Consider the following 12,890-nt stretch of genomic DNA (forward strand, 5'->3'; position numbering starts at 1 on the left):
CTAAAAGAGGACATGAGAAGACTTTGGCTGATAGGGTTAAGGAGAATCCTAAGGCGTTCTATAGGTATGTCAAGAACAGAAGGTTGGTTAGGGCAAGGTTAGGGCCAGTTATAGACGGCAGAGGGAAGTTATGTGTGGAACCGGAGGAGATTGGTGAAGCATTGAACCAATATTTCTCTTCGGTGTTCACGCAGGGGGACATGGATATAGCTGAGGAGGACACTAGGTTGCAGGGGAGTAGAATTGACAGTGTTACAGTTGATAAGGAGGATGTGCTGGATATTCTGGGGGGTCTGAAAATAGATGTCCCCTGGTCCGGATGGGATTTACCCCAGGATTCTCTGGGAGGCAAGAGAAGTGATTGCAGAGCCTCTGGCTCTGATCTTCAGGTCGTCGTTGGCCTCTGGTATAGTACCAGATGATTGGAGGTTAGCGAATGTTGTCCCATTGTTTAAGAAGGGGAACAGAGACTTCCCCGGGAATTATAGACCGGTGAGTCTCACTTCTGTTGTGGGCAAGGTTTTGGAAAAAATTATTAGGGATAGGATTTATAGTTATTTGGAGAGTAATGAGTTGATTGGAGATAGTCAGCATGGTTTTGTGGCGGGTAGGTCGTGCCTTACTAACCTTATTGAGTTTTTTGAGAAAGTGACCAAAGAGGTGGATGGGGGTAAGGCAGTGGACGTGGTGTATATGGATTTTAGTAAGGCGTTTGATAAGGTTCACCATGGTAGGCTTCTGCACAAAATGCAGATGTATGGGATTGGGGGTGATCTAGGGAACTGGATTAGGAATTGGCTAGCGGATAGGAGACAGAGGGTAGTGGTTGACGGTAAATATTCATCATGGAGTTCGGTTACAAGTGGTGTGCCTCAGGGATCTGTGTTGGGGCCACTGCTGTTTGTGATTTTTATTAATGATCTGGATGAGGCTATAGTTGGGTGGATCAGTAAATTTGCTTATGACACCAAAGTCGGAGGTGTGGTAGATAGTGAGGAAGGGTGTCATAGTTTGCAGGAAGACTTAGACAGGTTGCAGAGCTGGGCCGAGAGGTGGCGGATGGAGTTTAATGCAGAGAAATGAGAGGTAATTCACTTTGGTAGGAATAACAGATGTGTTGAGTATAGGGCTAACGGGAAGACTTTGAATAGTGTGGAGGAGCAGAGGGATCTAGGTGTATGTGTACATAGATCCCTGAAAGTTGGGAATCAAGTAGATAAGGTTGTTAAGAAGGCATACAGTGTCTTGGCGTTTATTGGTAGGGGGATTGAATTTAGGAGTCGTAGCGTTATGTTGCAACTGTACACAACTCTGGTGCGGCCGCACTTGGAGTATTGTGTGCAGTTCTGGTCCCCACATTACAGGAAGGATGTGGAGGCTTTGGAGAGGGTGCAGAGGAGGTTTACCAGGATGTTGCCTGGTATGGAGGGGAGATCCTATGAGGAGAGGCTGAGGGATTTGGGGTTGTTTTCGCTGGAAAGAAGGCGGCTAAGAGGGGATCTTATTGAAACATATATGATTAGAGGTTTAGATAGGGTGGATAGTGATAGCCTTTTTCCTCTGATGGAAAAATCTAGCACGAGGGGGCATGGCTTTAAACTAAGGGGGGGTAGTTATAGGACAGATGTCAGGGGTAGGTTCTTTACCCAGAGGGTGGTGAGGGATTGGAATGCCCTGCCTGCTGCAGTTGTAAATGCGCCTAGTTTGGGGGCGTTTAAGAGGTCTGTGGACAGGTTTATGGACGAAAAGGGATTGGTTTAGGTTTGTGGGTCATTGTTGTTGTTTTTTTTTAAACTGGTCGGCGCAACATCGTGGGCCGAAGGGCCTGTTCTGCGCTGTAATGTTCTATGTTCTAATTTTCCAGCCTATCTATATCTTACGGTATCGTCCGACAACGTTCACAGCTATCCGCAAGTCCAGCTATCTTCGTGTCATCCGCAAACTTGCTGATAACACCAGTTACACCTTTCTCCAGATCGCAGAGGTCCCAGTACAGAGCCCTGCGGAACACCATTGGTCACAGACCTCCAGCCGGAAAAAGACCCTTCGACTGCTACCCTCTGTCTCCTGTGGCCAAGCCAGTTCTCTACCCATCTAGCCACCTCTCCTTGAATCCCATGAGCCTTAACCTTCTTAACCAACCTGCCTTGACGGACTTTGTCAAACGCCTTACTGAAATCCATATAGACGGCATCCACGGCCCTCCCTTCGTCAACCGTTTTTGTCGCCTCCTCAAAACACTCCACCAAATTTGTAAGGCACGACCTCCCTCTTACAAAGCCATGCTGTCTGTCACTAATGAGATTGTTCCGTTCTAAATGCGCATATATCCTATCTCTAAGAATCCTCTCCAACAATTTCCCTACCACAGACGTCAAGCTCACCGGCCTATAATTACCCAGGTTATCCCTGCTACCCTTCTTAAATGACTGTACCACATTCGCTATCCTCCAATCCTCAGGGACCTCACCTGTGTCCAGTGAAGAGACAAAGATTTTCATCAGAGGCCCAGCAATTTCATCTCTTGTCTCCCTTAGCAGTCTAGGATGGATGCCATCAGGCCCAGGGGGTTTGTCAGTTTTAATGTTCCCTAAAAAAGCCCGTTTTGAGCTTTCAATATTGAACACAATAGCTGTTTAATTAACAAAACAATAAAATCGTACCAGTGTGCGTCTTCATATGTTCATCGAAATACTGCTTCATGTTAAAATCCTTGCCGCACCATTGACACATGAACTGCTTGTGTCCGATGTGGATGCTCATATGAGAGCGCAACTGATACTTGTACTGGAACCTTTCATTGCAGTTCTAATAATCAAAGACACAAGTGTAAAAAGGCAGGGTTAGTGTAGCTCCTCAAAGTAAGCACAAATACATCAATGCATATCCCAGCTTTCGTTCAATGATTTTTAGAAATGTGATGATTTCCACCACATAGGAAACATGATTCTAAAACAAATGAATCCTCCGCTTCCCTTGCTATTGCCTGCCCTTCAGAGCTCATACTATCAAAGGGGGACGTAGATGGAAGTTTAAGTTTATTTATTAGTGTCTCAAGTATGCTTTCATTAAGACTGTAATGAAGTTACTGTGAAAATCCCCCAGTCACCCCACACTGGCACCTGTTTGGGTACACTGAGGGAGAATTTAGCATGGCCAAAGCACCTAACCAGCATGTCCTTTGTACAGTGAGAGAAAACTGGAGCACCCGGTGGAAAACCACACAAACATGGGGAGAACGTGCAGACTCCACACAGTCAGTGACCCAAGCTGGGAATCGAATGCGGGTCCCTGGTGCTGTGAGGCAACAGTGCTAACCACTGTGCCACCATGATTGCCCGGACATGAGTCACCAAAGCTTAAATGGTTGCCTGTATACATGTCAACAACTTTGCAAAAGCAAACAAGGCTACAGGACATGAGCTCACGCACCAATGAACTGCATCCAATTTGATACCAGAGTCCAACACTGCCATCAGCATTCCGCCACTGAGACATCACTGCATTGGTTTTCATTCTGCTCACTCCATTCTCTGCTCTACCCCAGTTCCAGCTATTGTAAAGATCAGAAGTGGAAAAAGCCAAAGCATGAGGTCCAGAACGACCTCTGCTGTAGGAAGCTGCTTCTACCATTTCTCACAGGTCAAGAAAATAGGAAAACTGAATAAACTCGCTGGAAGCTTCAAGCTGAAACTTTACATCTAATCTTCCATTGGCTTTTAGTAAAATTGAATTAGGTTTTTCATTAATTGGGAAGGAGCCATTTTGATTACAGGATAAACAATAAATATTTTGGTCTGGTAAGCTACCCCAGAAAAATAGGGACTCACAGCATATAAGGCAGGGAGGAAAGGGGTGGGGAGTTCATTGGACTCCAATGTCAGTTGCACTGTAGTTCGTGGAAAGGTACTGAGCAATGGCTGTTGCCCACAGTGAGAAAGTAGGTTAACAGTAGGTGCCAGTAGATGTGTCCCAGCAGTACTGGAGGCTTGGGACCCATCAGCCTTCATGTGCAAATGGACAATGGCTATGGTCCTGGGGATGGGAGATAAATTCATGCACATTTATTTAACGTGCATAGATATAGATACGTTAAAAATACAGATTTAACCATGGAAATGCATGAGCCTTTAACAATGAGTCAATTGCTAAAAATGTTTATCAGAGGCAAAGCAGTTATCAAATAGTATTTTAAAATCATAGGACATTTTCCTATACTTTTTACAATCATAGATATCACTGCAACGTAAGCACGTAAGAAATGGGAGCAGGAGTAGACCATCCAGCCCCATCATGCCCGTTCGACCATTCAATAAAATCTTGACCAATTTGATCTTAGCCTAACTCCACTCTCCTGGCTGTTCACTCTAATCTTTGACTTGCTCTGGTTCAAGAATGTGTCTCAGCTTTGATGACCTAGCACGCAGAAGTCCAAAGATCAATGGTCCCTCAGAGATGACATCCCTCCTCACCTCTACCCTAAAAGGGACACCCCTCATACCAAAACTGTGCCCTGCAACTCAGCACCATCATTCTATCCCCTTCACTCAAAGTTATCAGACTTTCTGCATCCTGCTACATAACGCTCTGATAACAGCCTTGCATTCTTTCTTGCATTTAATCAAAGAAGTTAAAATCTCCCTTGTGAAACAAAAATAAATCAGTTTATCATCTAAAAGGGAGCAGTCAGCCGGCAATGTTAAAGTGATTTATAATCAATTAAAATCATAAAGACAATCACAAACCTGGCCCTATGAACCTGTCCAATGCACCTGCTACAAAATCCTTCAAGTAGTATTATGTTGCACTGATGGCACATTAACCACTTGACTATAGCACTGACAACACCATATCCTGATTGTTTCACCTTTTTCACTCCTTCTAGCAAACCAAGATGTAACAAGAAATCTTTCCATCCGGTTTGGTCTTTCCCCTGAACAAAAACACATGGAAGTTATATTTTTCCTTCTCTATAATGATTTTGATGCTTTTCTTGTAAAACGAAGGTTGGGAGGGGCAGGACAGGTTACAAATATCTAATGGCACTTACCTCACATTTGAAAGGTTTCTCTCCTGAATGTTGCAGGGAGTGGACTTTCAGTGACATACTGCGTTTAAATGACTTCCCACAAGTTTCGCAGGTAAATGGCATATCCTTTGTGTGAGCTGAAAGAGATAAGCCGATGATTGTAATAAATTGATGTAGTCAAACATTTATCCTGCAATGCTTCATTTTGTTTCCCTCCACTTCCTTGCCATTTCTTTTCAGTAACTTCCCTAAGCATTGCTGATTTGAGTGTCCAGGCTGAAAAGCTCACTGTAGCATGTCAGAAAAAGAATTTCCAGCACTCGCCCTGTATAATCCACTGAGCAGAGTCAAAGACCTGTATACTTATTGCTCAGTCTTCCAGGACCTATGACAACCTACCTCCGATAGTCTAATAATGTCGCATAGCAAACAGTGTTAGATGGCCCTGCTAGATTCTGCATCAAACTCTTCACCCTTTCTGTATTTAAGCCTTTTTGATTTTTCTGTTTGGTTTGAGCTACCTCTCCTTCTCAATTATTTATATAATTGGTAAGGTCAAGCTTGGCACCTCCGAAGACATTTGGGTTCCCTTTGCACAAGTGCACAGCTATTCTTGGCACTTTCTGAAAGACAGCAAGTGAAACTGCCCCAACCTGTTCTCTCATCCACCATCTTACGCAGTGTGCCCAATGGGGCTAATCTTATCTTCAGTGACAGTGACCTCACCAACCACTGCCCAAGAAGGCAAGACATTGCAGGAGTTGTTCAGTACACCTATACCTTTCTTCAGGTAAATTTTACCTTAAAAGGTGGCTTTGGTGAATTTTATATACATCAAACTAAGGGATAGTAGCACAGATGAAATGGAACTGACACACCATGATAACATTTAACAGTCTGGGATCAGATACAACAGCTCACTCATCCATTCCATCACCCAGTTACAGCAGAGTAGCATTCAATCTTCAAGAGGTCATGTTCAATTTGGGGACACTACAAGTGCTTTCATTATTTCATTGATTTGTTTATGGCATGAATATTAATGGAAAAGGCCAACATTTGTTGCCCTTCCCTACCAGACCTTGAGGAGACACTGAAATGCCACTTTCTTAAACCAGGCAGCATTGTTAGGCAAGAGATTCTAAGACTAACTCTCAATGGTGGTGAAGTGTTTTTTTAAAGACTGGAAAGCGGCTCCAGTTGAATCTTTCTGCGGTCTGCAATAGGACGGTAGCTTTTTAAAATTTTTGTTATTAATTCAGACTTCGATGTACAGTGCCCAATTTCAAAATTTTCAGGTAACAAAACTTGGAAATATTGCGAGGAGGGCAATTATAGATTTCAGGAGTATGTAGATGGCTGGGGTAGTGGACAGACATGTGGCAGGTGAAATTTAGTGGAGGAGTGCGTAAAGTAATTTTGGTAGGAAGAACGAGGAGAGGCAATACAAAACAAAATGGTGCAGGAACAGAGACCTGGGGATACATATACAGAAATAATTGAAAATCTCAGAACTGGGTCTGAATGGATACGGGGGAGAAGGGAGAGAATCAGGATATTGAATTTGATGATCAGCCTTGATAATGAGTGGCGGAGCAGGCTCAAAGGGCTGAGTGGCCTATTCCTCCATCTATTTTCTATGTTTCTAACGCTCATTGTGTGAAAATAAAAAGTTGCTTCCTCATGTCATTACTATCATTGGAAATGGTTTCTCTCTGTCTATTCTGTATCAACCCTTCATATTCTATCAAATCTCTCAATCTTCTCATCTCCAAGGAGATCCCTCCCCCCCACCACAACTGGAAACATTTTTTCTGAATCTACCCTGTAATACACCTGTTAGAATTCTATAAGTTTTTGAGAGATCCCCTCTCACTCTTCTAAACTCCAGTGAATATAATCCTAACCAACTTAGTCTCTCCTCACAAGAGGGACCAGTCATCCCAGGAATCAGCCTGGTAAACCTTTGCTGTACTCCCTCTACAGCAAAGACATCCTTCCTCAGATAAGGACACCAAAATTGAACACAATGCTCCAGGTGTGGCCTCAACAATGCTCTGTACAATTGCAGCAAAACATCCCTATCCCTATACTCAAATCCTCTCGCTATGAAGGCCGTTTGCTTTCTTTACAGCCTGCTGTACCTGTGTGCTTACTTTCAGCGACTGATGCACAAGGTCTTGCTCAGTATCCACTATTTCTCAATTGACACCCATTCATGTAATAATCTGCCATCCTATTATAGCTACCAAAGTGGCTAATTTGCATTCATGCAAATTATACTGTATCTGCCATGCACATGCCCACACACACCACGTAGTCTGTTCAAATCACACTGAAGCATCTCTGCACACTGAACCTCCTCAGTTCACCTTCCCACTCAACTTTGTATCATCTGCAAATTCAGAGATAATGCATTCAGTTCCCTCTTCCAAATCATTAACACAATGTGAACAGTTGGGGTCCTAGCACAGTTCTTTGCGGAACCCTATTAGTCACTGACTGCTAATCAGAAAAAGACACATTTATGCAAATTCTTTGCTTCCTATCCATCTCAAGACATTACCCACAATCCCACATGCATTAACTTTACATAGTAGTCTGTTGTGCGAGACCTTGTAGAAAGCCTTCTGAAAGTCTAAATAAATCACATCCACTGGTTCTCCTCAAATCAACTCTACTAATCACATTCTCAAAGAATTCCAATAGATTCGTCACGCATGATTTCTATTTCGTAAATCCAGGCTGACTTTGTCTGATTATACTACTGCCTTCCAAATGCTGAGTTATAAAATCTGTGATAAAGGATTCCGCAGTATTGACGTTAGGCTCACTGGTCTATAGATCCCGGTTTTCACTTCACTTTCCTTTTTAGACAGCAGACTTACATTAGGTACTCTCCAATTTGTAGGAACCAGTCCAGAGTCCAAAGAATTTTGTAAAATAACCACCAATGGACCTACTATTTCCAGGGCCACTTCCTTAAGTACTCTGGGATAAAGATTATCAGGACCTGGAGATTTATCCACCTTTAGTTTCTCCAAAACCATTCTTCTACTAATGCTGATTTCCTTTAGCTCCTCACCAAAGGTTGCATTGCAAGAATATTGGGAACACCATTCAGCATTTCCTGAAACTTGTAAAGCTTTGGATGATTTTATGCACTTACCGACCATGTGCTTTCTGACGTGCGCCATTGTGTAAAATTTCTTTTCGCAGATCTCACATGAGAACTTTTTTTCTGCATAACCGTGTACTATTTTATTGTGTTCGTGAAGTGACCAGAGCTTCTTAAACCCCTTCCCGCAGGTGACACACTGAAATACAGAACAGAATGACTCATTTTAAAAAATAAAATGTCAGCTTAACTCTGAGTGTTGATGTGGAGTGGAAAATCCATAGAGGTGAGCTCTGGAGAGCAGTTCTGGATGTCCAATCAAGCAAGGCTGATTAAGAGATTAAATTAAAATACATACTTTTGTTTTGCATTGAAGAAAATTAAAAATTACCTTTAAGGAGTATTACAATGTGAAGTCATGGGCTTAATTTACAAGTGTTCAGAATTAGTGTTTTTCTATTCCACTTATAATGTTGCATATTGTGGTACGGTCCCACCCCACTCCTTTTCCACAGATTTGTTCAATCTCTTCTCTCCAAAATAAACAATTTAAAACACCTACTGTGACTGAAAATTACAAGAGGCTGGATCTCTTTGGCAGTACACACACAGACAATATACAAGTATCATTTTTCCCAGATCTGACAGTTCCTGCAAGTGTGATAATATGATCTAGGTAGCAGTAGTCTGAAATTTGGCAGAACAATGCTGTCCTGGTGACTGCACAAGTGAAATCGTGGTTTCGGTACATGCAATTCTCAAGTGTTAAAAGTATAGTAGGCCGTACAGTCTCTTGAACCAGCTCCACTATTCAATATGATGATTTCTGATTCTTCACTTGGGGTACAGAATTCCAAAGATTTGTAACCCCAAGTGAAAAAAAAATCATCAATGCTGACCAATTGTTCTGAGGCTATGGCTTCTAGTCTTAGGCATTCCAAATCATTGGCTGCCAGAAGTAGTATTCTCCCCATCATCCATCTTGTCAAGGTTTTGATGTTTCAATGAGATCACCACTCATTAGAATCATAAGGTGAAGTTGCCTATACCCAGATGCTGCTCTCCTCTGAGCAGGAGAACAGACTGTTAGTGATTTAACCTGAGGATCACCACACCTCAGGCGAGGAGCAAGGTTGAGAAAATGGGCATGCATGAATAACCTTCATTCTAGGCAGTTAACTGAGCTAATCAACCCCCATTAGCTCAGTTGTTTTGATAGAACATAGAACATTACAGTGCAGTACAGGCTCTTCAGCCCTCGATGTTGTGCTGACCAGTGGAACCAATCTAATGATCCTCTAACCTAAACTATAGAACACAGATGGCTGGTTCATGATGGCTTGGGTTCATGTCATACTATCTGTAAGCCCCACAACTTACCTGGGCTTGCAAAATCTCACTACTGTCCTGGCTGGAGACAATACACACCTCTTTAACCTGTGCTTAACCTTCTCTCCACTCACACTGTCTTGTACTTTTAAGACTTGGTTACCTATAAAAACTCACATTCTTGTAAACTGAGTTTGTGTCAATTTTGTGAACTCCCACTCACCTGATGACTAGTGGAGACACACTAGTGGAGACACACTAGTGGAGACACACTAGTGGAGACACACTAGTGGAGACACACTAGTGGAGACACACTAGTGGAGACACACTAGTGGAGACACACTAGTGGAGACACACTAGTGGAGACACACTAGTGGAGACACACTAGTGGAGACCCCCAGGGGTCAGTGCTGGGGCCTCAGCTATTTACCATTTATATAGATGATCTGGAGGAGGGAACCGAGTGTAGGGTGTCGAAATTTGCTGATGACACCAAGATTGGGGGAACGGCAAATTGTGCAGAGGGTGTGGAGAGTCTACAGAAGGATCTAGATAGGCTGGGCGAATGGGCCAGGAACTGGCAAATGGAATTTAATGTTGGCAAATGTGAGGTTGTCCACTTTGGTAGGAATAATGGTAGGAAGGATTATTACTTACGTGGCAAAAAACTGCAGCAGGCAACGGTGCAGAGGGACCTCGGGGTCCTTGTACATGAGTCGCAAAAACCCAGCCTACAGGTGCAGCAGGTGGTCAGGAAGGCGAATGCGATGCTGGCCTTCATAGCGAGGGGGATTGAATATAAAAGTAGGGAGGTCTTGCTGCAGCTGTATAGGGCACTGGTGAGGCCGCAGCTGGAGTACTGTGTGCAGTTTTGGCCACCGCACTTACGCAAGGATATTTTGGCCTTGGAGGGAGTGCAGAGGAGGTTTACTAGGCTGATGCCGGAGTTGAGGGGGTTGAGCTATGAGGAGAGGCTGAATAAACTAGGCTTGTACTCGTTAGAGTTTAGAAGAATGAGGGGAGATCTCATTGAGACATATAAGATGATGAATGGGATGGATAGGATAGAGGTGGAGAGGCTCTTCCCGCTCAGAAAGGACAGTAGGACTAGAGGGCACAGCCTCAAGATAAAGGGGGGGTGGTTTAGAACGGAGTTGAGGAGGAACTTCTTCACTCAAAGGGTGGTGAATCTCTGGAATTCTCTGCCCGTTGAAGTGGTGGAGGCTGCCTCGCTCAATATTTTTAAGACGCGGGTTGATGGGTTTTTGATAGGCAAGGGGATTAAGGGTTATGGGGAGAGGGCGGGAATGTGGAACTGAGACACGACAGATCAGCCATGATCTTATTGAATGGCGGGGCAGGCTCGAGGGGCTAGATGGCCTTCTCCTGCTCCTATTTCTTATGTTCTTATGTTCTTATTAAGGGGCAGTGCTCCAAAAGCTTGTGCTACCAAATAAACCTGTTGGATTTTAACCTGGTGTTGAGAGACTTCTTACTGTGCTTCTCCCAATCCACCACATCATGGTTCATGAAGCTAACAGCTCAGGTTCCACCGCCATACCAGCTGAGGCTATTCATGAAGGCCCTATCTTCTCAATCATGCCCCTTGCCTGAATTGTGAGGATCCTCAGGTTAAATCATCACCAGTCAGTTCTCTCCCTCAAAGAGGGGAGCAGCCTATGGGCATGTGGGATTGTGACGACTTTACCTATTGGAGTCATGCAACACAGAAGGCAGCCATTTGGATACACGAGCCCTGTAGAGCAATCCAATCAGGCGCATTTTCCTGTTCTATCCCTGAAAGTTTACTTCCTTCATTTAGCCTCTTATTTTCTCACATCCATTTTGCATCTCTCGCCCCAAAACCTAGATCTATATCTCCTAAGTCCTTGTACCATCAGCTAACAGTAATCTCATTGTTCGAAACTGCAAAGAATATAGACCCATCCTACTCAACTTCACCTCATATGATTCTCCTTCTTATTCCAGGAATCAATTTTGTAAACTTTTGCTGTATCTACTCTTAAGTATATCCATCCTTAGGTAAGATATCCATGTAAGATATCCTTAAGAAAGAAATCCATCCATCCTCTCTCTACAACAACCTGAGGTCCCTATCTGCTTCAAGACGATGACCATTATCCTGGGACCAAGAAAAAACAGTGTGCCTTAATGACTATTGGCTGGTGGCTCTGACATCCATCATTATGAAGTACTTCGAAAAGTTAGTCATGGTACAAATCAATTCCAACCTCCCGGACTACCTGGATCCACTAGTTTGCCTACCGCCGCAACAGATCCACAGCAGACGCCATTTCCCTGGCCCTACACGCAATCCCAGGACACCTAGATAACAAGGACACCTATGTCAGACTCCTATTTATTGACTACAGCTTAACCTTCAATACTACTATTACCACGAAACTCATCTTCAAACTCCTCAGCACCTTCCTCTTCGACTGGATCCTGAATTTCCTAACTCACAGACCATAATCAGTAAGGATAAGCAACAACACCTCCTCCATGATTATCTTCAACATTAGGGCCCCTCAAGGCTGTGTTCTCAGCCCCCTACTATACTCCTTATACACATGACTGTGAAGCCAAATTCCCTCCCAATTCAAAATTTTTAAGTTTGCTGACGACACCACCATAGTGGGTTGGATCTCAAGCAACGACGAGACAGAGCTTAGGAATGAGATAAGAGAGGCCGGTGAACTGGTGCAGCAAAGATAATCTCTCCCTCAATGTCAACAAAATGAATGAGATTGTCATCGACTTCAGGAAGTCGAAAGAAGAATGTTCCCTATCTGCATCAATGGGGACGAAGTAAGAAGAGTCAAGAGCTTCAGGATTTTAGGTATCCAGATCAACAACCTGTCCTGGTCCCCCCATGCTGACACTATAATTAAAAAAGCTCACCAACACCTCTACTTTCTCAAAAGACTAAGGAAATTTGGCATGTCAGCTACGACTCTCTCCAACTTTTACAGGTGCACCATAGAAAGCATTCTTTCTGGTTGTATCACAGCTTGGAGTGGCTCCTGTTCTGTCCGAGATCACAAAAAACTACAAAAGGCTGTGAATGTAGCCCAATCCATCATGCAAACCAGTCTCCCATCTATTGACTCTGTCTACACTTCCCACTGTCTCAGCAAAGCAGCCAGCATAATTAAGGACCCCACGCATCCTGAACATTCTCTCTTCCACCTTTTGTCAGGAAAAAAATACAGAAGTCTGAGGTCACTTACCAACCGACTCAAGAACGGCTTCTTCCCTGCTGCTGCCAGGCATTTGAATGGACTTACCTTGCATTAAATTGAACTTTCTCTACACCCTAGCTATGACCGTAACACTACATTCTGCATGGTCTTGTTTTCTTCTCTATGAACAGTATGCTTTACCTGTACAGGG

The 12,890-nt window shown here is 43.6% G+C and overlaps 1 protein-coding gene across 1 annotated transcript in view; it reads right to left on the minus strand.

The window, feature by feature from the left end:
* The window catches only part of LOC145359093 (zinc finger and BTB domain-containing protein 47-like), a 184,473-nt gene that overhangs the window by 16,442 nt on the left and 155,141 nt on the right, over positions 1-12,890 (minus strand). Inside the window, 3 exon segments of the mRNA XM_080213481.1 lie at positions 2,664-2,808; positions 5,051-5,166; positions 8,199-8,346. Of these exon segments, the coding sequence (XP_080069607.1) occupies positions 2,664-2,808; positions 5,051-5,166; positions 8,199-8,346 (409 nt within the window).

This window comes from Carcharhinus amblyrhynchos, chromosome 2, assembly GCF_965287045.1.
Source record: "Carcharhinus amblyrhynchos chromosome 2, sCarAmb.v2.hapA, whole genome shotgun sequence".
NCBI classification, from domain to species: Eukaryota; Metazoa; Chordata; class Chondrichthyes; order Carcharhiniformes; family Carcharhinidae; genus Carcharhinus; species Carcharhinus amblyrhynchos.